Here is a 23,231-nt window from a genome sequence, read left to right as displayed (position 1 = left end):
TAAGGCAGATGGACAGACCGACAACACTAGCTGGGGTCTACAGAGATGATGCTCAGTCCTCACTGCGGGATTTTAATGGGGCCTTTCCTGGCACAGTTCCCCTCATTAAAAAGGTGTCCTGTTCTTTTTCCAATTATTGCTGGCCTTCTTTTTACCAGTACGCTGTGATCACGACTTTCATGGTTTTATAGGACGACTCTGGCCTGAGGGCCCTGCTGGTTTTCATTTGGTCTCCGATCTTTATTCCTGAACCTGAACTGCACACTCAGATCACCTGGTTTGAGGCTCTTCGTCAGCTGCAGTTTTTAACTGCAAGTACCTGAATAACCCACAGGACCCCGCCCCTGGAGTACTGGGGGTGCCCCCCCCAGCTGTACACACGCTCCTGTAACAGAAGGAATTGTTCTTCAGTGGTGTGTAATGTCTGGTGTTTTGTTTGATTAGTCATTATTCTTAGAACCTTGCAGGTTGTGGGCTTATGTACAGTACTGTGATTTCACTACAACAGTAACTTCACCGTTCTAAAATTATTTTTACTACAAACCCATTTCTTTCCATTACTGAATAAGGCACCACGACCGCTGTGTACTTTACAACCAGTCTCTCCTACACCATGACCGCTGTGTACTTTACAACCAGTCTCTCCTACACCATGACCGCTGTGTACTTTACAACCAGTCTCTCCTACACCATGACCGCTGTGTACTTTACAACCAGTCTCTCCTACACCATGACCGCTGTGTACTTTACTACCAGTCTCTCCTACACCATGACCGCTGTGTACTTTACTACCAGTCTCTCCTACACCACGACCACTGTGTACTTTACTACCAGTCCCTCATGACCGCTGTGTACTTTACAACCAGTCTCTCCTGCACCACGACCACTGTGTACTTTACTACCAGTCCCTCCTACACCATGACCGCTGTGTACTTTACTACCAGTCCCTCATGACCGCTGTGTACTTTACAACCAGTCTCTCCTGCACCATGACCGCTGTGTACTTTACAACCAGTCTCTCCTACACCATGACCGCTGTGTACTTTACTACCATTCCCTCCTACACCACGACCGCTGTGTACTTTACTACCAGTCCCTCATGACCGCTGTGTACTTTACTACCAGTCCCTCCTGCACCATGACCGCTGTGTACTTTACTACCAGTCCCTCATGACCGCTGTGTACTTTACAACCAGTCTCTCCTGCACCACGACCGCTGTGTACTTTACAACCAGTCCCTCATGACCGCTGTGTACTTTACAACCAGTCCCTCCTGCACCATGACCGCTGTGTACTTTACAACCAGTCTCTCCTACACCACGACCGCTGTGTATTTTACTACCAGTCCCTCCTGCACCATGACCGCTGTGTACTTTACTACCAGTCCCTCATGACCGCTGTGTACTTTACAACCAGTCTCTCCTGCACCATGACCGCTGTGTACTTTACTACCAGTCCCTCATGACCGCTGTGTACTTTACTACCATTCCCTCCTACACCATGACCGCTGTGTACTTTACTACCATTCCCTCCTACACCATGACCGCTGTGTACTTTACTACCAGTCTCTCCTACACCACGACCGCTGTGTACTTTACTACCAGTCTCTCCTGCACCGTGACCGCTGTGTACTTTACTACCAGTCCCTCCTGCACCATGACCGCTGTGTACTTTACTACCAGTCCCTCATGACCGCTGTGTACTTTACTACCAGTCCCTCCTGCACCATGACCACTGTGTACTTTACTACCAGTCCCTCCTGCACCATGACCGCTGTGTACTTTACTACCAGTCCCTCCTGCACCATGACCGCTGTGTACTTTACTACCAGTCTCTCCTGCACTGTGTGTACCGCTGTGTACTTTACTACCAGTCCCTCATGACCGCTGTGTACTTTACTACCAGTCTCTCCTGCACCGTGACCGCTGTGTACTTTACTACCAGTCCCTCCTGCACCATGACCGCTGTGTACTTTACTACCAGTCTCTCCTGCACTGTGTGTACCGCTGTGTACTTTACTACCAGTCTCTCCTGCACCATGACCGCTGTGTACTTTACTACCAGTCTCTCCTACACCATGACCGCTGTGTACTTTACTACCAGTCCCTCCTGCACCATGACCGCTGTGTACTTTACTACCAGTCTCTCCTGCACTGTGTGTACCGCTGTGTACTTTACTACCAGTCCCTCATGACCGCTGTGTACTTTACTACCAGTCTCTCCTGCACCGTGACCGCTGTGTACTTTACTACCAGTCCCTCCTGCACCATGACCGCTGTGTACTTTACTACCAGTCTCTCCTGCACTGTGTGTACCGCTGTGTACTTTACTACCAGTCTCTCCTGCACCATGACCGCTGTGCACTTTACTACCAGTCTCTTGTTTGTTTTGATGCTTACAGTTTCTTAATGCATAAGGTGTAACTCATGCAGTGCCTGGGAGCCGACAGACTCTTCAGTAACCCCATGAGTCAGCAGCCCACTCCAGTGGAAGGGATAACAGAATCTGGACACTGGGAGGGACTGACCGGCACCACAGCCAGGACAACGGACATCGTGGAGAGAGGGTGGCTGATGTCCCGAGACAGAAGGGGGAGGGGGAAGTAGTTACACAGATATTCACCCCTCTAAGCCCTGTCCTCTTATCTAGCTAATGAGCCTAATCCAAACACACAGCTCAGTGCCAGGGCGCCTGCACAGAGCACAGCCTGGAGGCCAGTCACACAGCCTGGCTTACTGGGCCCAGGCCACCCTTTACTAACCAGTCAGACCACTGCCCTCCCTTCCCACACTAGTCTACATCTGGATTTTTCTTTGCTGTTTTTCCTGACTCTGAGCTTCTTTCACACACAAAAGTCTTCAGTTTGAGCATTAAGGTTTTGATCAAGGTGTACTTTCTAGGGGCGGGTGAATTCTTTTGCAAGGCAGTGTAACATAAATAAACAACCTGCAGGTGAGATGCCCCCTGCCTGTTGACACACACAATACCGGCAAGAGCAGTGTATCTCCACACACACACACACACACCAGAGTAGACAACACCACAAACGTTCCTGGCAATGCAAGATGTGAAAGACGGTGTTTGTTTTATTAAGAAAAGCGATCGACACGGCAGGAATGCCCACACACTGACTGTTTGTTGGGAGTTCCTACCTTGGTGGAGACATTTTCTCAGATCCCGTCCCACACCGACAGTGATATGTGCGTCCAACACACACACACAATAGGACATACCACTCCGTACTGCACACAACCACAGTGATTATACTGCGCAACCAGCGCAAACTCAGAAGCACAGCCTCATGAACAGTGAGCCCGTCTCCCAGTAATGCTCTGTGTGTTGTGTGCTATATGTAAACGTCCTATGGTCCTACATCTGTATTGGAAATGTAAATCGGTCACGCCAGCAAGGCCTGCTGAACTAAACTGAACAGACCCGCACTGCCACCTTGTGGACAAGAGGGAGAAAAGCAGCTGGGTTTCTACACACAGGTGAGATCATGAGGAACAAGTAAAAGGTTTACTCCATGCTGAAAAGAGAAGAAAGGAAACAATGTTTCGACTGTGGAGCCGCCTTATTCACCTTCAGCCAAAATGCTGTGTTTCCTTTCTGCTTTTTTCAGCATGGAATAAACCTTTACCTGTTCCTTTGCAGCCTACGCATGCTGACGCAGCTCCCTGAGTGGTGCACAAACTGACTTTAAACCCCAAGCGAGCAATCATTTCGGAGCCCTGGTAAAAGGGTTCGGACAACAGCGCCACAGCCAGGGCGCAGGGAGAAGAAGACACGGGCAGGCAGGGGCCTGGGCTGACCTGGGCGAAGATGTTGGCACTGGGCGCCACCCGGCTGTCCACGATGCTGTAGAAGATGGCCAGCAGTCGGTCCAGAGGGAAGGGCTTGGGCCCCAGCAGGTGATTGCTGGTCTGGAGGGGCAGGGGGGGAGAGAGAGAGAGATCAGTGAGAGAAACAGCACCAGCACACGAGTCAGAGCGTCAGTGTGCAGAGAGAGAGAGAGAGAGATCAGTGAGAGAAACAGCACCAGCACACAAGTCAGAGCGTCAGTGTGCAGAGAGAGAGATCAGTGAGAGAAGCACCAGGAACACAAGAGTCAGAGCGTCAGTGTGCAGAGAGAGAGAGAGAGATCAGTGAGAGAAACAGCACCAGCACACAAGTCAGAGCGTCAGTGTGCAGAGAGAGATCAGTGAGAGAAGCACCAGGAACACACGAGTCAGAGCGTCAGTGTGCAGAGAGAGAGAGAGAGATCAGTGAGAGAAACAGCACCAGCACACAAGTCAGAGCGTCAGTGTGCAGAGAGAGATCAGTGAGAGAAGCACCAGGAACACACGAGTCAGAGCGTCAGTGTGCAGAGAGAGAGAGAGAGATCAGTGAGAGAAGCACCAGGAGCACACAAGTCAGAGCGTCAGTGTGCAGAGAGAGGGAGATCAGCGAGAGAAGCACCAGGAGCACACGAGTCAGAGCGTCAGTGTGCAGAGAGAGAGAGAACAATGAGATCTCTAAAGATAAGTATGTGGAACATTCAGGGTCTGGGCTCGTCAGCATTTGGGCTGAAGAGCACTGATCCTGAATTTATCAAGGATGTAAAGGAGACAGACATCATGATCCTACAGGAGACATGGTGTCGGGGAGACTTGGCTACCCACTGTCCCCCAGGCTACAAGGAGATCATGGTGCCCTCTGTCAAAAAACCCCAAATCACCCGGGGCAGAGACTCTGGGGGGATCATTGTGTGGTACAGAGCGGAGCTCAGTCACTCCATACAATTAGTAAAGAAAGAAGAGTCACGAGTTTGGCTTAAAATCAAAAGAAATACCATCTGTACAGAAAACGAGGTTTTCCTGTGTGCTGTCTACATCCCGCCCTCAGAATCCCCCTACTACAGTGAGGGAATTCTCCCCAGTCTCCACACGGAGATCGGTCACTTCCAGGGCCAGGGAAACGTGCTGCTCTATGGTGACCTCAACGCACGAACAGGCACACTGGCAGACTTCACCAGCACACAGGGAAACACTCACATATTCGGACAATCCCCTCTGTACCACACACCGGTCACCTCACACAGGTGCAGCCATGACACTACGGTCAACAGCACCGGGCGCGAGCTGCTGCAGCTCTGTCAAGGGCTGGGCCTGTACATCGTCAACGGCAGGACTAGAGGGGACTCTCTAGGCAGGTTCACCTACAGCTCAGCTCTGGGTAGCAGTGTGGTGGACTACGCCATCACCGACCTGGACCCCTCCTGTATCAGTGCCTTCACTGTCAGGCCACAAACCCCCCTCTCCGACCACAGCCAGATCACACTCTACATGAAGAGAGCACACCAGTACAGAGACACACTGACACAGCCCAGCCAGCTGTATGACCTCAACCAGGCGTACAGATGGGACACAGACAGCCTGGACAGATACCAAACTGCACTGGGCGATGACGAAATTCAGACACTGATGGACACATTCCTAAACACTCCGTATCAAACCAACAAATTAGGCATCAACTTGGCCACACAAAAACTAAATCACCTATTCCACAAACTAGCATCAAAATCTAAGCTAAAAACAACTAAATCAAAAAACTACCAAAAAACAAAAGCAAAAGAAAAGTGGTTTGATACGGAGTGCAAAAACATCAGAAATGCACTACGAAAAGTCTCAAATGAAAAACACAGACAACCACACAACACAGATCTGCGACTCAGGTACTGTGACATGGTAAAACTTTACAAACACACGCTGAAAAAGAAAAGAAACACATACATAGACAAACAACTTGCAGAAATTGAGGAGTCACTAAATCAGAACAGTTTCTGGGAGAAGTGGAACAACTTAAACAAATCAAAACCAGAAGAATTGGCCATCCAAAATGGAACAATCTGGCAAACATACTTTGAAAGTCTGTATGAAAAGCTCCCAAATACAAATCAATCAGACCAAAACACCATTTATGAAAAACTCAAAATTTTGGAATTGGCTATCAAAGACAACCAAAACCCCTTAGACTCCCCAATCACTGAGCAGGAGCTACTGGACAAACTCCAGGCCCTCAGACCACGCAAAGCCTGTGGCCATGATGGTGTCATAAATGAGATGCTGAGACACAGCAGCCCAAAGTTGCAACAAGCCCTGCTCAAACTCCTCAATCTCATCATGACAGCTGGATGTTTCCCCGAGGCCTGGAACCAAGGACTGATCACGCCCATCTATAAGAGTGGAGATAAACTCGATCCCAGCAACTACCGGGGCATCTGTGTGAACAGTAACCTGGGGAAGGTATTCTGCAGTATCCTGAATACACGAATACTGGCCTTCCTTACCGAACACAATGTCCTGAGTAAAAGTCAGATTGGCTTCTTGCCAGATCACCGCACATCTGATCACATTTACACCCTGCACACACTGATAGACAAACACGTCCACCAAAAACACAAAGGAAAAATTTTTGCCTGCTTTGTCGATTTCAAAAAAGCATTTGACTCGATTTGGCATGAGAGATTGTTTTATAAACTACTCCAAAGCGGCATAGGGGGCAAAGTGTACGACATAATTAAATCAATGTATTCAGAGAGCAAATGTGCAGTGAAAATTGGAAACAAAAGGACTAAATTCTTCACCCAAGGCCGCGGGGTGAGACAGGGCTGCAGCCTGAGCCCAACACTGTTCAATATCTATATCAACGAATTAGCAGGAATGTTGGAGCAGTCTGCAGCTCCTGGTCTCACACTACACGACACAGAAATCAAGTTCCTGCTCTACGCAGATGACCTGGTCCTGCTGTCGCCCACAGAACAGGGGCTGCAGCAGAACCTGGCACTGCTGGAGCAGTACTGTCAGACCTGGGCACTGACAGTCAATCTGGACAAGACCAGAGTTATGGTTTTCCAGAAGAAAGCCAGACCTCAGGGAAACAGGTACAAATTCACACTGAACAACAACACATTGGAGCACACATCCAGCTACACATATCTCGGTCTCACTATCAGCTCTTCCGGGAGTTTTGACCTGGCAGTGAAGGCACTGAGGGAGAAGGCACTCAGGGCTTTCTACGCAATAAGAAAGAGGCTCTTCAACATCAACCCACCAACAAGAATCTGGCTCCAAATACTTGAAAGTGTAATCCAACCCATTGCCCTATACGGCAGTGAAGTGTGGGGTCCCCTCACAGACCAGGATTACACCCAATGGGACAAACACCCCACAGAAACTCTGCACATGGAGATCTGTAGAAACATCCTCCGTGTGCAGAGAAGAACTCCTAACAACGGGTGCAGGGCCGAATTAGGCCAGTACCCACTATTGATAAACATACAGAAAAGAATATTCAAGTATTGGCTACACCTAAAAAACAGTGACCAAAATTCCTACCACCACAAAGCCCTGCTGAGCCAAGAGCTGAGCCCAAAACAGAGCCCCCTGAGCCAGCTGGTCCTGAGGCTCACCGACCTGAGCCACACCGACACTAACCAGCCTCAGGACAGCACTGCTAGAGCACCACAACCCAGACTCAACCACATCACAGCACAGATCAAACAGCAATATCTCACACACTGGGACACACACACACAGACACAACATAAACTGGAATGTTACAGAACCTTAAACAGACAATACACACTAGCTGAATATTTGACCAAAATAAAAAATAACAAACAGAAACAGACCCTGACGAAGTACAGGCTCAGTGACCACAACCTGGCCATAGAAACTGGGCGACACAGGCAGACCTGGCTGTCCAGAGAGGACAGGCTGTGCTCCCACTGCCAGCGGGGAGAAATAGAGACAGAGGTGCACTTCCTACTGCACTGTGACAGATACTCTGGGATTAGAGAAACATTCTTCCCTAAATTCAGAAATCTAATCCCAGAGTTCCCACACCTGCCAGAATCACAACGGGTCCCAATCCTACTGGGAGAGGGAGGAGGGAACTCAGTTGAACTGGCAGCCCAGTATGTGATCTCCTGTCACAGCCTGAGGAACAGTGAGCCTGTCTCCCAATAATGCTCCAGCCGCCTACAGAATATGTCAATATTGTATAATATGTCTTTGTTGTAAATGTCTGTAATATGTCTGTAGATTTTATTTTACTTCTATTTTTGTTTTGTTTCATGTAAATATCATTACTTTCATTTGCTTTGGCAACACTGATTGTACCCATCGGTCATGCTAATAAAGCACCTTGAATTGAATTGAATTGAATTGAATTGAGATCAGTGAGAGAAGCACCAGGAACACACGAGTCAGAGCGTCAGTGTGCAGAGAGAGAGATCAGTGAGAGAAGCACGAGGAGCACACGAGTCAGAGCGTCAGTGTGCAGAGAGAGATCAGTGAGAGAAGCACCAGGAACACACGAGTCAGAGCGTCAGTGTGCAGAGAGAGAGAGAGAGATCAGTGAGAGAAGCACCAGGAACACACGAGTCAGAGCGTCAGTGTGCAGAGAGAGAGAGAGAGATCAGTGAGAGAAGCACCAGGAGCACACAAGTCAGAGCGTCAGTGTGCAGAGAGAGGGAGATCAGCGAGAGAAGCACCAGGAGCACACGAGTCAGAGCGTCAGTGTGCAGAGAGAGAGATCAGTGAGAGAAGCACCAGGAGCACACGAGTCAGAGCGTCAGTGTGCAGAGAGAGAGATCAGCGAGAGAAGCACCAGGAGCACACGAGTCAGAGCGTCAGTGTGCAGAGAGAGAGAGATCAGTGAGAGAAGCACCAGGAGCACACGAGTCAGAGCGTCAGTGTGCAGAGAGAGAGATCAGTGAGAGAAGCACCAGGAGCACACAAGTCAGAGCGTCAGTGTGCAGAGAGAGGGAGATCAGCAAGAGAAGCACCAGGAGCACACAAGTCAGAGCGTCAGTGTGCAGAGAGAGGGAGATCAGCGAGAGAAGCACCAGGAGCACACGAGTCAGAGCGTCAGTGTGCAGAGAGAGAGAGATCAGTGAGAGAAGCACGAGGAGCACACGAGTCAGAGCATCAGTGTGCAGAGAGAGAGATCAGTGAGAGAAGCACGAGGAGCACACGAGTCAGAGCGTCAGTGTGCAGAGAGAGAGAGATTAGTGAGAGAAGCACCAGGAGCACACGAGTCAGAGCGTCAGTGTGCAGAGAGAGAGATCAGTGAGAGAAGCACGAGGAGCACACGAGTCAGAGCGTCAGTGTGCAGAGAGAGAGATCAGCGAGAGAAGCACCAGGAGCACACGAGTCAGAGCGTCAGTGTGCAGAGAGATATGAGTGAGAGAGAGAGAGAGAGAGACTGGGTCTGCTGCCCCCTGCATCCACCCTCACCTTCTCGTGCTTCTTTAGGAAGTTGGTCTTCTTTATTCTCCCATGGTGCTGGAGTGGAGGAAGCAGAAGAGAAGCACTGGCAGTGTTACTGCTGTTTTTAGGAACACGGGGCCACAAACGAGGGGCATCAAACAGCCCATCGAGCCCAAAAGGTAGTTCGTGAACAGATCCCAGAACCCCATCCAGCTGTTTCTTGAAAGCAGCCAGGGTATCAGCTGCAACAACGTGGCTGGGCCTGTTTGTTCCACACTCCCACCACCCTTTGGGTAAAGAAGCACCTCCTGAATGCAGGTTAAATGCACTTCCACACAGTCTGCACTGGCGCCCCCTGGTATGTGTTTCACTGTTTATTCTGAAGAGGCCCCTCAGACCCTAAAAAAAACATCGCGCCAAAGGCGAGTGCACTTGAAACTCAAGACCCGTGCCCTGGGCTTTTCAGCCATTTTCTCAAGCAGGTTGTGTTTAAATACAGCAAGCTTGTGTTTCACCACAACTTTATATTCCAGTGGTCTGCAGGATTTCGCAGTGCAGAACAGGACGGTGCCCGTGAGAGCAATAGACCGACAAGCAGGGCTCTCCCAGCAGCCATGCCGGTGAGCCCGGGGTGGGAGTGATCGGCCCGAGCTGCTCTCCACAAGGTGAGGAAGGGAGCAGCTGGGCAGGGTGACCTGCCCTCGCCCTGAGGGTCCTGCTGCCCACCTGAGCCGCGTACCTTGAGGAAGAAGCGGCGGTCGGTGCGGGCGGGGTTGTAGGAGGCCAGGTACGCCGCGATCAGCAGGAACTTGGAGTGGCAGGGCAGCTCCACGTGGGCATGGGCAGAGAGGCCTGGGGACGACACACAGGGAGGTGACCAGAGAGAGAGACAGACAGCAGACATGGACAGAGAGGCCTGGGGACGACACACAGGGAGGTGACCAGAGAGAGAAACAGACAGCAGACATGGACAGAGAGGCCTGGGGACGACACACAGGGAGGTGACCAGAGAGAGAGACAGACAGCAGACATGGGCAGAGAGGTCTGGGGACGACACACAGGGAGGTGACCAGAGAGAGAGACAGACAGCAGACATGGACAGAGAGGCCTGGGGACGACACACAGGGAGGTGACCAGAGAGAGAGACAGACAGCAGACATGGACAGAGAGGTCTGGGGACGACACACAGGGAGGTGACCAGAGAGAGAGACAGACAGCAGACATGGACAGAGAGGCGTGGGGACGACACACAGGGAGGTGACCAGAGAGAGAGACAGACAGCAGACATGAACAGAGAGGCCAGGGGATGACACACAGGGAGGTGACCAGAGAGAGAGACAGACAGCAGACATGGACAGAGAGGCGTGGGGACGACACACAGGGAGGTGACCAGAGAGAGAGACAGACAGCAGACATGAACAGAGAGGCCAGGGGATGACACACAGGGAGGTGACCAGAGAGAGAGACAGACAGCAGACATGGGCAGAGAGGTCTGGGGACGACACACAGGGAGGTGACCAGAGAGAGAGACAGACAGCAGACATGGACAGAGAGGCGTGGGGACGACACACAGGGAGGTGACCAGAGAGAGAGAGATAGACAGCAGACATGGACAGAGAGGTCTGGGGACGACACACAGGGAGGTGACCAGAGAGACAGACCGAGGGAGGACTGCCTCAGGCTGTCGGTGGGTACAGGGCACCCATTCCAGACACTCTACCTCGCAGGCCTCCGGTGACACTGTCCTCCGTCTGCTGCTGCAGGAGCTCCCACTGCACACTGCGGAGACACAGACGCACAACACATAGAGGATCGGTGCTGATTGGAGGACAGGCGCGTCACTCACAGTCAGAACCACCCCATTCTGGACAACCAGAGATCCTAATTGGAGGAGAGGGGCGTCACTCACAGTCAGCACCACCCCATTCTGGACAACCAGAGATCCTAATTGGAGGAGAGGGGCCTCACTCACAGTCAGCACCACCCCATTCTGGACGACCAGAGATCCAAATTGGAGGAGAGGGGCGTCACTCACAGTCAGCACCACCCCATTCTGGACGACCAGAGATCCTAAGTGGAGTAGAGGGGCGTCACTCCTGCTCTATACGGGAGGACAAGAAGTCCTAATTGGAGGACAGGTCCATCTTGCTAATAGTCCCACAGGCCTGCATGCATCCTGGAGGCCACGGGAGGGGGGGGGTGATGCGTCACTGAGCACCGCGTGATCCCTGTCCAACTCCTCCCACCCTCCCCTCAGCATCCGCTACTGACAGGACCCAGGGAATGGGTCAGGACTCGAACCCACGCTCACGGAGTTCAATCTGCACCCGGGGCAGGGTCTCACATTGCCAATTCCCCAGTGGTGACAGCTGAAGTTACCCGCATAAGAGAATCTCTGAGCTCCATTAGTTAAGCGACAATGAAACAATTTCACATTAAAGTCGCAAATTAGAGATACGAGACCCGAGATAAAACACATGAATGGAACTGAAAGAAAGCATACAGTAGGCAAAAAGATTGAACTTCCAATTAAAAATCCTAATTAAAAAAGGACACGGAATCTATACAAATGAATAAGGACAGGAAGAGGCGATCTCTCACACCAGCGGCAAAGATCGACATGCAGCAGCTGCCGGCTGAGGGTCTGAGCACAGGCGAAGGCGAGATGGTTTGAGATGAGATGACAGCGCCGGGGTGCGTGAACGTCGGGGGCAAGGGCTGGAGTTAGGCTAGGGGAGCAGAGCTTCTTCTCCTTCCACATCTTCCTCAAGAGGGGACCGCTTGGAAAAGGGAGGACTGCTGTTCCTTTGTCCAGTCCCAGCAGAAAGGGAGTGTCCGGGCCTCTGATCCACCTCCATGCCCTCATCTCTTTCTGAGCGTGGAGCAGGACGTGTGGCAGCAGGCTCCTGATGCTGTCGGCAGAGAAGGCTCTCTCTCTCTTCTGCGCGAGTCGCGACGTTTCGACCCGTCTGGGTCTTCTTCTCCCGGGTTTCGGAGCACAGGGAGTTTGTGTAAAAAGTTTAAAAGAGAGAGCGAGTGGAAAGACAGTGGCTGGGGCAGGATGTAGGGTATCGACTCCAGGCCACGCAGAAAGGCAACTGACCTGGACACCTCTCTCAGGTACACCGTCTGCATGGCTCTCTTCAGGTGCGGCTCGATGTTCCTCCACAGCTTGTGAGTGTCACCCTCCTTGGCTGAGAGACAGTGAGGAGAGACTGTCAGTATCACTTCCTGTCGCTGAGAGACAGTGAGGAGAGACTGTCAGTATCACTTCCTGCCGCTGAGAGACAGTGAGGAGAGACTGTCAGTATCACTTCCTGTCGCTGAGAGACAGTGAGGAGAGACTGTCCGTATCACTTCCTGCCGCTGAGAGACAGTGAGGAGAGACTGTCAGTATCACTTCCTGCCGCTGAGAGACAGTGAGGAGAGACTGTCAGTATCACTTCCTGTCGCTGAGAGACAGTGAGGAGAGACTGTCCGTATCACTTCCTGCCGCTGAGAGACAGTGAGGAGAGACTGTCCGTATCACTTCCTGCCGCTGAGAGACAGTGAGGAGAGACTGTCAGTACCACTTCCTGTCGCTGAGAGACAGTGAGGAGAGACTGTCAGTATCACTTCCTGTCGCTGAGAGACAGTGAGGAGAGACTGTCAGTATCACTTCCTGTCGCTGAGAGACAGTGAGGAGAGACTGTCAGTATCACTTCCTGTCGCTGAGAGACAGTGAGGAGACTGCTAGTATTACTTCCTGTCGCTGAGAGACACAGAGTGAGGAGACTGTCAGTATCACTTCCTGTCACTGAGAGACAGACAGAGCGAGGAGACTGTCAGTATCACTTCCTGTCGCTGAAAGAGTGAGGAGAGACTGTCAGCATCACTTCCTGTCGCTGAGAGACAGACAGAGCGAGGAGACTGTCAGTATCGCTTCCTGTCGCTGAGAGACAGTGAGGAGACTGAGAGACAGGGAGAGGAGAGGACCTGTGTCAGTATCACTTCCTGTCGCTGAGAGACAAACAGAGTGAGGAGAGACTGTCAGTATCACTTCCCGTCGCTGAGAGACAGTGAGGAGAGACTGTCCGTATCACTTCCTGTCGCTGAGAGACAGTGAGGAGAGACTGTCAGTATCACTTCCTGTCGCTGAGAGACAGTGAGGAGAGACTGTCAGTATCACTTCCTGTCGCTGAGAGACAGTGAGGAGAGACTGTCAGTATCACTTCCTGTCGCTGAGAGACAGTGAGGAGAGACTGTCAGTATCACTTCCTGTCGCTGAGAGACAGTGAGGAGACTGCTAGTATTACTTCCTGTCGCTGAGAGACACAGAGTGAGGAGACTGTCAGTATCACTTCCTGTCACTGAGAGACAGACAGAGCGAGGAGACTGTCAGTATCACTTCCTGTCGCTGAAAGAGTGAGGAGAGACTGTCAGCATCACTTCCTGTCGCTGAGAGACAGACAGAGCGAGGAGACTGTCAGTATCGCTTCCTGTCGCTGAGAGACAGTGAGGAGACTGAGAGACAGGGAGAGGAGAGGACCTGTGTCAGTATCACTTCCTGTCGCTGAGAGACAAACAGAGTGAGGAGAGACTGTCAGTATCACTTCCCGTCGCTGAGAGACAGTGAGGAGAGACTGTCCGTATCACTTCCTGTCGCTGAGAGACAGTGAGGAGAGACTGTCAGTATCACTTCCTGTCGCTGAGAGACAGTGAGGAGAGACTGTCAGTATCACTTCCTGTCGCTGAGAGACAGTGAGGAGAGACTGTCAGTATCACTTCCTGTCGCTGAGAGACAGTGAGGAGAGACTGTCAGTATCACTTCCTGCCGCTGAGAGACAGTGAGGAGAGACTGTCAGTATCACTTCCTGTCGCTGAGAGACAGTGAGGAGAGACTGTCCGTATCACTTCCTGTCGCTGAGAGACAGTGAGGAGAGACTGTCAGTATCACTTCCTGTCGCTGAGAGACAGTGAGGAGAGACTGTCCGTATCACTTCCTGCCGCTGAGAGACAGTGAGGAGAGACTGTCAGTATCACTTCCTGTCGCTGAGAGACAGTGAGGAGAGACTGTCCGTATCACTTCCTGTCGCTGAGAGACAGTGAGGAGAGACTGTCAGTATCACTTCCTGTCGTTGAGAGACAGTGAGGAGAGACTGTCAGTACCACTTCCTGTCGCTGAGAGACAGTGAGGAGAGACTGTCCGTATCACTTCCTGCCGCTGAGAGACAGTGAGGAGAGACTGTCCGTATCACTTCCTGTCGCTGAGAGACAGTGAGGAGACTGAGAGACAGGGAGAGGAGAGGTCCTGTGTCAGTATCACTTCCTGTCGCTGACATGACGGACAGGCCGAGAGAAAGATGCTGAAGAAACCCTAAGTGTCAGTGAGACAGACAGGCTGTGAACGAGATGGGGGGGAATGAAAGTCTCACCTCCCTTTAGACAGGCTGAGAGAAAGAGAGCCATTACCTTCCCCCTTCTCCAGAGGCTCACAGAACTTCGGAAAATTAAGCGCAGCCTGTTAAAAAAAAAACACAAACAAAATCAATATCCAACGGCTTAAAACAGAGCAACCGACAGAACCAGGAGAGCGGCTGTCCACTTCTAGGTGCTCTAGTCCCTCCACTACCGCGCGGCGTTTGGAAATCCTGAGAATCCCGGGAATTATCCCATCGCTCTCCTGGCTTCCTGCAAAATCTCGGAGGTGACGACGACAGAGGAGCGAGATGCGCCGACCTGCCGACAGCCGACACCGCAACGTGTTCATCACGGACACGGCGAGGCTCCGCGCGGGGCGGAAGGTGCCGAGCTCGGCCCGTGAACTCGCCCAGAAAGCCGGCGGCGGGGGGGGGGCACCATGGTGGAACCGGGCTCATGAAGCCAATCGTGGGACCGGGACTGGACAGTCCCGACACAGAGCCCTTCTGCAGCGTGTAACAGAACAGACGCTCCTTGGCTGCTCGGTAGCGGCGCCCCCAGACTGGGCCGGCTGCCGTGGAAGGCTCGTCTCCCCCCGAACCCGGGGGCCAGATCCGGTTCATTCCCATGACCGAGAAGCCTCGGCACGCGCACCAGGATGGGAACGGGACCTCCGCGCCACGTTCTGGGCAGAGCTGGAAAGGCGGGACAGCTGGACGTGGAAAGTACTCGTTCGGCGCACTGGGACAAAGCTCACTTGGCATTCCAGTGTTCACTCAGAAGTGAGAACGTAACTTACAGCAGGCCTCCTCTTAAGAAACAGAAAACATGGGGATTACGGACCTGAGGAGGGCAAATGCACACTTCCGTTCCCTTTTCTGTTTTGGCAAATTGGATGCTACGCTGGCTCAGCCCTAATCGTCTCCTATCATCTCAGATCATCAGTTTTAAGCTCGCACATTTTTCACTTACAATGATCGTAAAGAGCAGGGAAAAAAATCCCGTAGGATCTCTCCCTCACCGACGCATCGCCCGATTGTATTTCCCGTCGGAGCTGTCAAATCCCGTGATTCGAGGCTCTGTCGGACAGTCCCCATTCCTTGCTGCAGCGTCGGGCGCCCCAGTCTCAGACACTGCTACCGGTGCCCAGCGGGGTCCAGCTCACGGCCCGGAGAGCCCTGTATCCTCTGGTTTGTGCTCCAAACCACAAAGCTCGGCCACATCACTCATTCGTTTGCTGAGCTGCGGAATCCTGATAATTATAATCAGGATCGGAGACGGGACTTGTAGTAGCATTAATGAAGTGAACCCCCAGTGTAAAAGACCTTACGCTGGCTCCTAGATTAGGAGAGAATGAGGTTGTTTACTTGAGCACTCAGGCTGGAACAAACACCAGAAGACATGAGGCCCTCCAGGAACCGAGTATGAGAGCCCTGTTACAGAAGACATGTCGGTGGTGATGTTGCGCAGTGTCTGTGGGGTCCCCTGGTTCTTAAAGACCGCAAACACTGGGGGACGTCCCCAGCTGTTCAATTACTCGAGTGTCCCTAGAGTGTGGGTTGGGAGGTACAGTCCAGGTTTCACTGGTTCAAATCTGGGCCAGATCCCACAATGTTCTCATGACACAGTCTTTACAGAGAGCTGCAAGCAATAGCTTGTGTGGATCAAGTATATTACATAAGAAAAGTTACTAGAGGGGGTCCAGGTGACACTTCTAGCCCAAATGCTAGTTAGCAGCTTATTGATCCAAGGATCTCATCCAGCCTTTTCTTGAAAGAAGCCAGGGTATCAGCTTCAACAGCATGGCCAGGCAGCTTGTTCCACACTCCCACAACTCTTTGTGTAAAGATGTGCTTCCTGTCCTGGCTGAGGGATCTCATTGGGCTGTTTCCTGAAAGAAGCCAGGGAATCAGCTTCAACAGCATGGCTGGGTGTGTCAGAAACAACCGCTCCACGAGTCTCTCTGCTGAGCGCTGATTACCAGGCCTATGGCTCCGCGTGCCCGAAACCCCCCTGTCCCGCTCCAGCGCGTGGCGGTGCCTCACCAGGTGCCGGAGCTCGCGCAGGTCCCTGCACACGGTGAAGAAGACGCCCAGCAGGATGTTGATGTAGGTGCCGTACAGCTCTGGGGAGTAGGCCGGGGAAGGGTCCCGGGACAGGATCAGCTGGAGCTCCGCTGAGGGAATCAGAGCACAGGGCACCGTCCTTACAGTCACGCCAGTAGAGTGCGGGACAGCACAGCAGGCACCTAGCAATGCCAGGGCACTGCCGAGCAGTCACAAGGGAAGGCAGAACCAATACAGAACAAACTGGGCAGCCATGTGAAAACATGCCAGAAGGTCATTGGCACTGATCTTCCTGCCCTCTCCACCTTCTATCATTCACGTGTTCTGCATAAAGCAGAATCCACCTGTGCCACCTGTGCCGATCCCTCACACCCCTGTCTAATGAATTCCAATGACTCCCATCAGAACACAGCTGCCCACCGCCCAACTCAAAAACCAACAGATCCAAGTTCCCATTCATACCTGCAGCCATATCCTCATTTATCACTGGATTTTCTGTATGTATATGTATGTACACTGCTGCTGCTGCTGTAAGACACATTGCCCCTCAGGGATAATTAAGCCTCTCTCTCTCTCCAGATGACGCAACGGGACCCTTTGCTCTCCTCCACAGCGGCGCCAGGTGGGGGCTCCGGGCGCGAGTCCGTACCTTTGCTGTAGTCCGGGAAGTGCAGCACGAGAGGCTCGAAGCAGCCGGTGCCGGGCCTGAACTTCTCCCAGACGATCTCGCTCAGCAGGATCACCGTCACGTTGTCCTCGACCTGGCGGGGGGGGGGCGCACACGCACACACAGGGGGTCAACCGCGGGCCCCACCCCCCAAACACGAAGCCAGGCAGCAGGGAACCCCCCGTTTCAACCCCACCCCAGCTGAGGAGCCCTGGCGGACAGGCGACACACACGCACATGGGGCAGAGTGAAACGTTTCTAGGAGCCGGAGCGCTGGAAGTTTATTTAGGAGACAGATGTCCACCCATCCATCTGCTAACCCCTTTCTCCAATGCGGAGTCACAGGGGAGCCTGTCCTGGCACAAGGCAGGATATACCCTGGACAGGACGCCAGTCCCTCACAGGACACACAGACTCAGACACACACACTCACTCCAGGGCCAGTTTTCCCAGAAGCCAATTAACCCTCCAGCATGTCTTTGCACTGTGGGAGGAAACAGACATGAACACCGAGAGAACATACGAACTCCACGCAGACAGCACCCGAGATCTGGAATTGAACCCAGGACCCCGCAAGGCACAGCAAGGCAGCAATGCTAACCACTGCGCCCTCTTGTATAGTTTCATTACGGCGATCAACATTTGTCATGACCAGGGCTCATCGCTCTCTGGCATTGCCGGGCAATCACCAGGCAAGATCCCCTTCCTCCATCGATCTCTCTGTGCCAGGAACACTGACCGTGTCCCGCCAGTGGGCATACTCACAGCTGCTTGGCACTAACTGAGGCGATGGGGCCAGAGGGTGTTAACCTGGCTTGGACTTCACCAGTGTTCCAGAGCGGATGCGTCTAAGCTACGCACGCACGCACGCACGCACGCACGCACGCACGCACGCACGCACGCACGCCACTTCCTGTGCAATTCTCGCCACGGCACACTTTGACGCGTGTCGGACTCAACACAGCAGAAAAGCAAACGCCCTCCTGTTGGTTAGAGCTGCACGCATCTGCTGGTTCTGAGAGAAAAAAACAAAGCTGTGTCGATAACCCATCCTCAGACAATCTCCCAGCACCTTCCCCCAGCTCGCAGAATACAGAAGAGCTGGCAGCCTGTAAAACCCGAAACGGATGGCAGCCTGGCGCAGCGGGAGCCTGACCCGTACCCCCACCTCGCACTGTAAACTCGCAGCAGGCAGAGCCCTGCTACGCAGCCCCGGGCCATATTACATCTGGGCCCGAGCACTGGCGCCTGGCATCGGCGCTGTAACACAGAACACCAGCAGAATTTCAATGGGCAACGGGCATTAAATATACATCACAGGGCTAAACTCTCATGCTGCTGTGAGATACGATGAAGGGGGGTTAAGGGATAGAAATGTAGCACCCACTCCGCTTTCCACTGGGAAAGAGGAGAGGCCAACAGAGCCACCTACGCCCGCGGTACAGACGTGTGCCCAGGAGTCATTAGGAACTGGCTCGAACAGGGTAAGAGCGCTCCATTCTTTAACTGGCCGTGTGATGTGCCCCTGCTGGGATTCGAGCGCTCCCCAGACAACACGACTCTGCCAGGGGAAGAGACCGGGCCCTGTCCTGCAGCCGAATCCCACACGGGCTGCATTCCAGAGGGGATGACGTCACCGCGAGCAGACCGCGCCAACATCTGCTGGAGATGACAGACTGCCAGTCATTTACAGTGAATGTGCTGGGGGGGGGGAGGGGATTAAAAATCAAGGCTGCCAGTGGGTCCCCTAAAGTAGAAAACTCGAAAGCAAACATTCGGACTGCTTCTCCTCTTGTCCCGCCACACGCAGGCGCGCACACACACACTACACCCTCCCACAACCCCCTGCGCCCCGGCCCATGCTCTCACCAGCTCCTGCAGACGCAGGAATCCCGGCAACAGATTAGCATCCATGTCCCTGAGCAGCTCGGCCCGGTCCAGAACCTGGAGGCACAGAATCGCAGAATCAGAGCCCAATCTAGCACGGACACACACAGACGCACACACAGACAGCTAGCTGATGAATTTGTGATCAGAAAGCTCCATAGTGCCACACAGGCAGAGTCCACATCGATCAGAGAAGCGCTACAGCTCTCGCTGACAAAGCTGCAAGCCCACAGATCACAGCACACCCCTGTGTCAGTCAGGGATGGCTTCAGGCACAGGCTTGTTTCCTGGATAAGGCCTCCAAACTGCTCATAATTGTGGCCTATTATCAAAACACAAGTTGGAGGACACAGGTGGAAACCACAATTTAAAATTGGCATTTAAAACTGAGAACAAGAGGCTCTTTACGCAAAGAGTTGTGGGAGAGTGGAACAAGCTACCGTGGTTGCTCTCGAGAAACAACTGGACGAGATCCTGGGATCAATGAGCTACTCTGGATGGGTCAAACAGCAAGCGTTTTCACCGCCATCGGCTACACAGGGACGCATACTCACAATGTAGCGGGTGTGCCGAGGCAGGGAGCTCCGAGCGGACAGCTGCCGGAAGACGCGGACAAAGTCGGAGAAGGAGGAGTAGCGCGCGAGGGACTGGGAGACTGCTTCGTGGCCAAAGAGAGACCCCAGCACCTGCTCGAACAGCAGCCCTGCCGAGAAACACTCCACACAGCTCACCGCTGCATGAGGGAGCTGCAGAGAGCCAGGGAGGACAACACACTTTTAAAGGCGCTATACAAAATAAAGTTCATTAGAACCGTGAGAAGCAGCAAAGGGAAGAGAGGGGTGGGAGTTTTCACAGAAACAGGCAGGGAGGAAGGGGAAGGTTATAGAAACAGTGAGGAAGAGGGGGTTTTCACAGAAAAGGCAGGGAGGAAGAGGAAGGTTATAGAAACAGTGAGGAAGAGGGGGTTTTCACAGAAAAGGCAGGGAGGAAGAGGAAGGTTATAGTAACAGTGAGGAAGAGGGATTACAGAGACAGACAGGGGGGAAGAGGAAGACTAAAGAGGAAGGGGGTCACAGAGAGTGAGGAAGAGGGGGGGTCACAGGTTACAATAATAGCAAAAAAACAGCCAAAGCAATTGAGGGAGATATTTAAGAAAATAACTTAATGTTTCCAATTGTTGGTAATGAGTTTATATTGCTGGTAGAAATTCAGGACTAATGTAATACAGCATGTAGTTAGCATGTTTGTACACAGTGCACTCAAAAGAACTGGGACAAGAAAGACCAACTCAGATTTTCACTACTGTGGAAAAGAAACGCGAGCATTAAGTACAAGTCCGAACTATTTCATCATCATTAGTCAATTCACTACCACCCTCTTGGGTCAATTAAAGAAATAACACTCAATCCTGCTCGACCTGTATTCTGAAGGAGCAGAGATTCTGGGACACTAGGCTGACAGGTGTTTGTTACTGGGTAATTAGGAGCAAATGTGCAACACGTCTCACTCCACCTCAGGGCGTTTTAAAGCCGAGAGGGGAAAAAAAACAACTCGATCACAGCACAGAGACAGGGCGGACCAGAGCCAGCGATGAGGGTCACACTGAAGACGAAGGATTGCACAGGCGTAACTGCTCATCAGCCAAGAAAAACGCCCGCGGTCGAGGACAGCCAAATGATCAGAGCTGTCAAGGAAAACCCTGAAGCGACTGTCAGCGCAGCTGCCAGCACCCCCGGGGCGCAGGGCTGAAGGCACTCGAGATGCACAGGCCGCAGAAGACCGACACACCGCGGCACGAGGGCTGCTCTGCACCAGGCACGCCCCCCTTCAGCAGCGGGAGCAGGAAACCCGGAGCCAAAGCTGCTCAAAATGGCAAAGATGAGCCGGGAACGTTTGAAAACAGGCAGGTGAGACCAAACGAGACCTTTACCGAAGAGATGGAAGGGTTAGAGGGCGGAGAAAGACAGGAACTGCAGACAACCCGAAGATCACCGCCTCATCCGAGAGGCGAGGCGTGCCGGAGGTGAAGTCCGAGCCTGGAGAGCTCTCAGACTGGCTCGCTCGCCCGTAACGAGGGGGTAATTAATGACAGCAGCAACAGGACGGACTCTGAAGTAGCTCCGAAGCGTATTCGAAAATGCTTTATCCATACAGCACGACAATGCTGTAATACAAACCAGTACAGTCCAGGCGTTCACACCAAGAGAGACAGTGGAAAATCCTGGACCGGCCACGTCTCTGAACTCCGGATTCTGGATTCAAAACTGTCTGAGCAGCATCGAACATGCTGAAGACAACATTGAGGCTCAAGACCACCCCTGAGGACAAGGCAAGAAGTCAAAGTGACAGCGACAAGGGACCTCGAATGATTTCACACCCACTGGTGAGCTCAGTGTGTAACAGACATTGCGAAGTTATCGCATCAAAGGGATGTGCAAACAAGCCCTGACTACACTCTGGAACGTACGTAGAGCAAAGTGTGCCCCCAACACCTACGATACGTTTTTGTTCCGATATGATCACACACATGCACGGAAATAACCAAAATAAAACTGAAGTGTAAAATCAGACTGCACTTATTCATTTTAATCTTGAGATCACAAATAGAAATGGCTCGACCGTAAGCAACAATACCAGATCCCACCTTGCTGTCCCAGTACTTCTGGAGGGCACTGCACACGTTCACACGTATGGCGACCCGCAATTTCACCCTGTACACAGGGTGTACACAGAGGATATGTGGACGTGAACTGGTTTCAGGACAAATGGAAAGATCAGAAGTATATTCATCGTATTGTTCATGCAAACTCCAGTTTAATTGCATACGCTGTCCCGTGAAGACACCGTGCCTGGCCAGTCCTGCAGCGTGGCCATGCCGATGACCTTTCCTGGACTTTAAACGTTGATTTGTAGGAGAGAGACAGTGAGCTGGGCACAGACTGGCCCTGCCCTTTGTCTCTGCCCCAGACCCAGGCCACCCACCCCTGCCCCTGCCCCAGACTCAGGCCAGCTGCCCCTACCCCATCCCAGCCACCCACCCCTGCCCCTGCCCCAGACTCAGGCCAGCTGCCCATACCCCACCCTGACCACCCCAGCCCCTGTCTCTGCCTCAGGCCCAGACCAGTTGCCCCTACCCCACCCTGGCCACCCCTGCCCCTGCCCCAGCCCCATCCCAGTGCAGGCCTTCCCCGCCCAAACCCAGCCGCCCCGGGCCTACCTGCAGCTCTCGGAGCAGGGTGAGCGTGACATGGCTCTTCCCAGTCGCCCGGTGCCCATAGAGGAAGAGGGAGGGGTAGCTGTAGTGCTCGGGCTGCAGGGACAGGACAGGGAGGAAGAGGGGCTGAGGGCCGGCGCTGATCGACACCGGCCCTGCCCAGACCCTGGCAAGACGCCCGCCCGCCCATCCACCCGGCATGCAGGCCGTGTGCCAGTCGCACACGCACACGCACACGCACACGCACACGCACCCCGCCCAGTCCCCTCACCTCCCCGAACAGCGCCAGCAGCGCGGCCGCCTGCGCCTCTCGGCAGGGCACGGCCTCCTCTGCCACCTGCAGGCGCGCCGCGGGGTAGCCAGGGTGCTGCAGCTGGGCCGGCATCCTGCGGGGACAGACAGGGGGCAGAGGGGCACGCGGTGGTGAGGACACACTGGACATGGGAGGCGGCCACACAGGGGGGGAGACTACAAACCCCAGCTCCCTGCCTCCCCCATCTATTCTCACGGCCCTTACTGCTCTCCAGTGTGGAGACTGCGCCCCCTACCGGACCCCACCAGAACTGCGGTCCACTCATGGTGAAGCCCAGGTCTGAGGCACGAGCAGCTTGACTCCCTTCATCATCCCCATCATAATCCGTACACTTATAAAACACTCTTCCGGACACTCCGCTGAAAGAGCTATACAGGGCATGTGCAGCCCCCACTTGGAAGATGAACGGCAGCCATAGTGCTCCAGTACA

General features: G+C 53.1%; 1 protein-coding gene across 1 annotated transcript in view; it reads right to left on the bottom strand.

Moving 5' to 3' along the window:
• Window positions 1-23,231, bottom strand: part of orc5 (origin recognition complex, subunit 5) — a 47,598-nt gene that overhangs the window by 22,969 nt on the left and 1,398 nt on the right. Inside the window, exons 2-13 of the mRNA XM_088923857.1 lie at window positions 22,760-22,874; window positions 22,492-22,584; window positions 19,829-20,020; window positions 19,257-19,331; window positions 17,370-17,481; window positions 16,700-16,830; window positions 14,706-14,754; window positions 12,358-12,448; window positions 10,975-11,033; window positions 9,994-10,106; window positions 9,282-9,329; window positions 3,813-3,923 (exon numbers count right to left, since the gene is read on the bottom strand). Coding sequence (XP_088779983.1) covers window positions 3,813-3,923; window positions 9,282-9,329; window positions 9,994-10,106; window positions 10,975-11,033; window positions 12,358-12,448; window positions 14,706-14,754; window positions 16,700-16,830; window positions 17,370-17,481; window positions 19,257-19,331; window positions 19,829-20,020; window positions 22,492-22,584; window positions 22,760-22,873 — 1,188 coding nt within the window. The 5' untranslated portion in view covers window position 22,874. The remainder of the gene's footprint in view (window positions 1-3,812; window positions 3,924-9,281; window positions 9,330-9,993; window positions 10,107-10,974; window positions 11,034-12,357; window positions 12,449-14,705; window positions 14,755-16,699; window positions 16,831-17,369; window positions 17,482-19,256; window positions 19,332-19,828; window positions 20,021-22,491; window positions 22,585-22,759; window positions 22,875-23,231) is intronic.

This window comes from Atractosteus spatula, chromosome 8 (genome assembly GCF_055471065.1).
Source record: "Atractosteus spatula isolate fAtrSpa1 chromosome 8, fAtrSpa1.hap1, whole genome shotgun sequence".
Classification (NCBI taxonomy): Eukaryota; Metazoa; Chordata; class Actinopteri; order Semionotiformes; family Lepisosteidae; genus Atractosteus; species Atractosteus spatula.
This window is presented reverse-complemented; position numbering and strand designations above follow the sequence as displayed.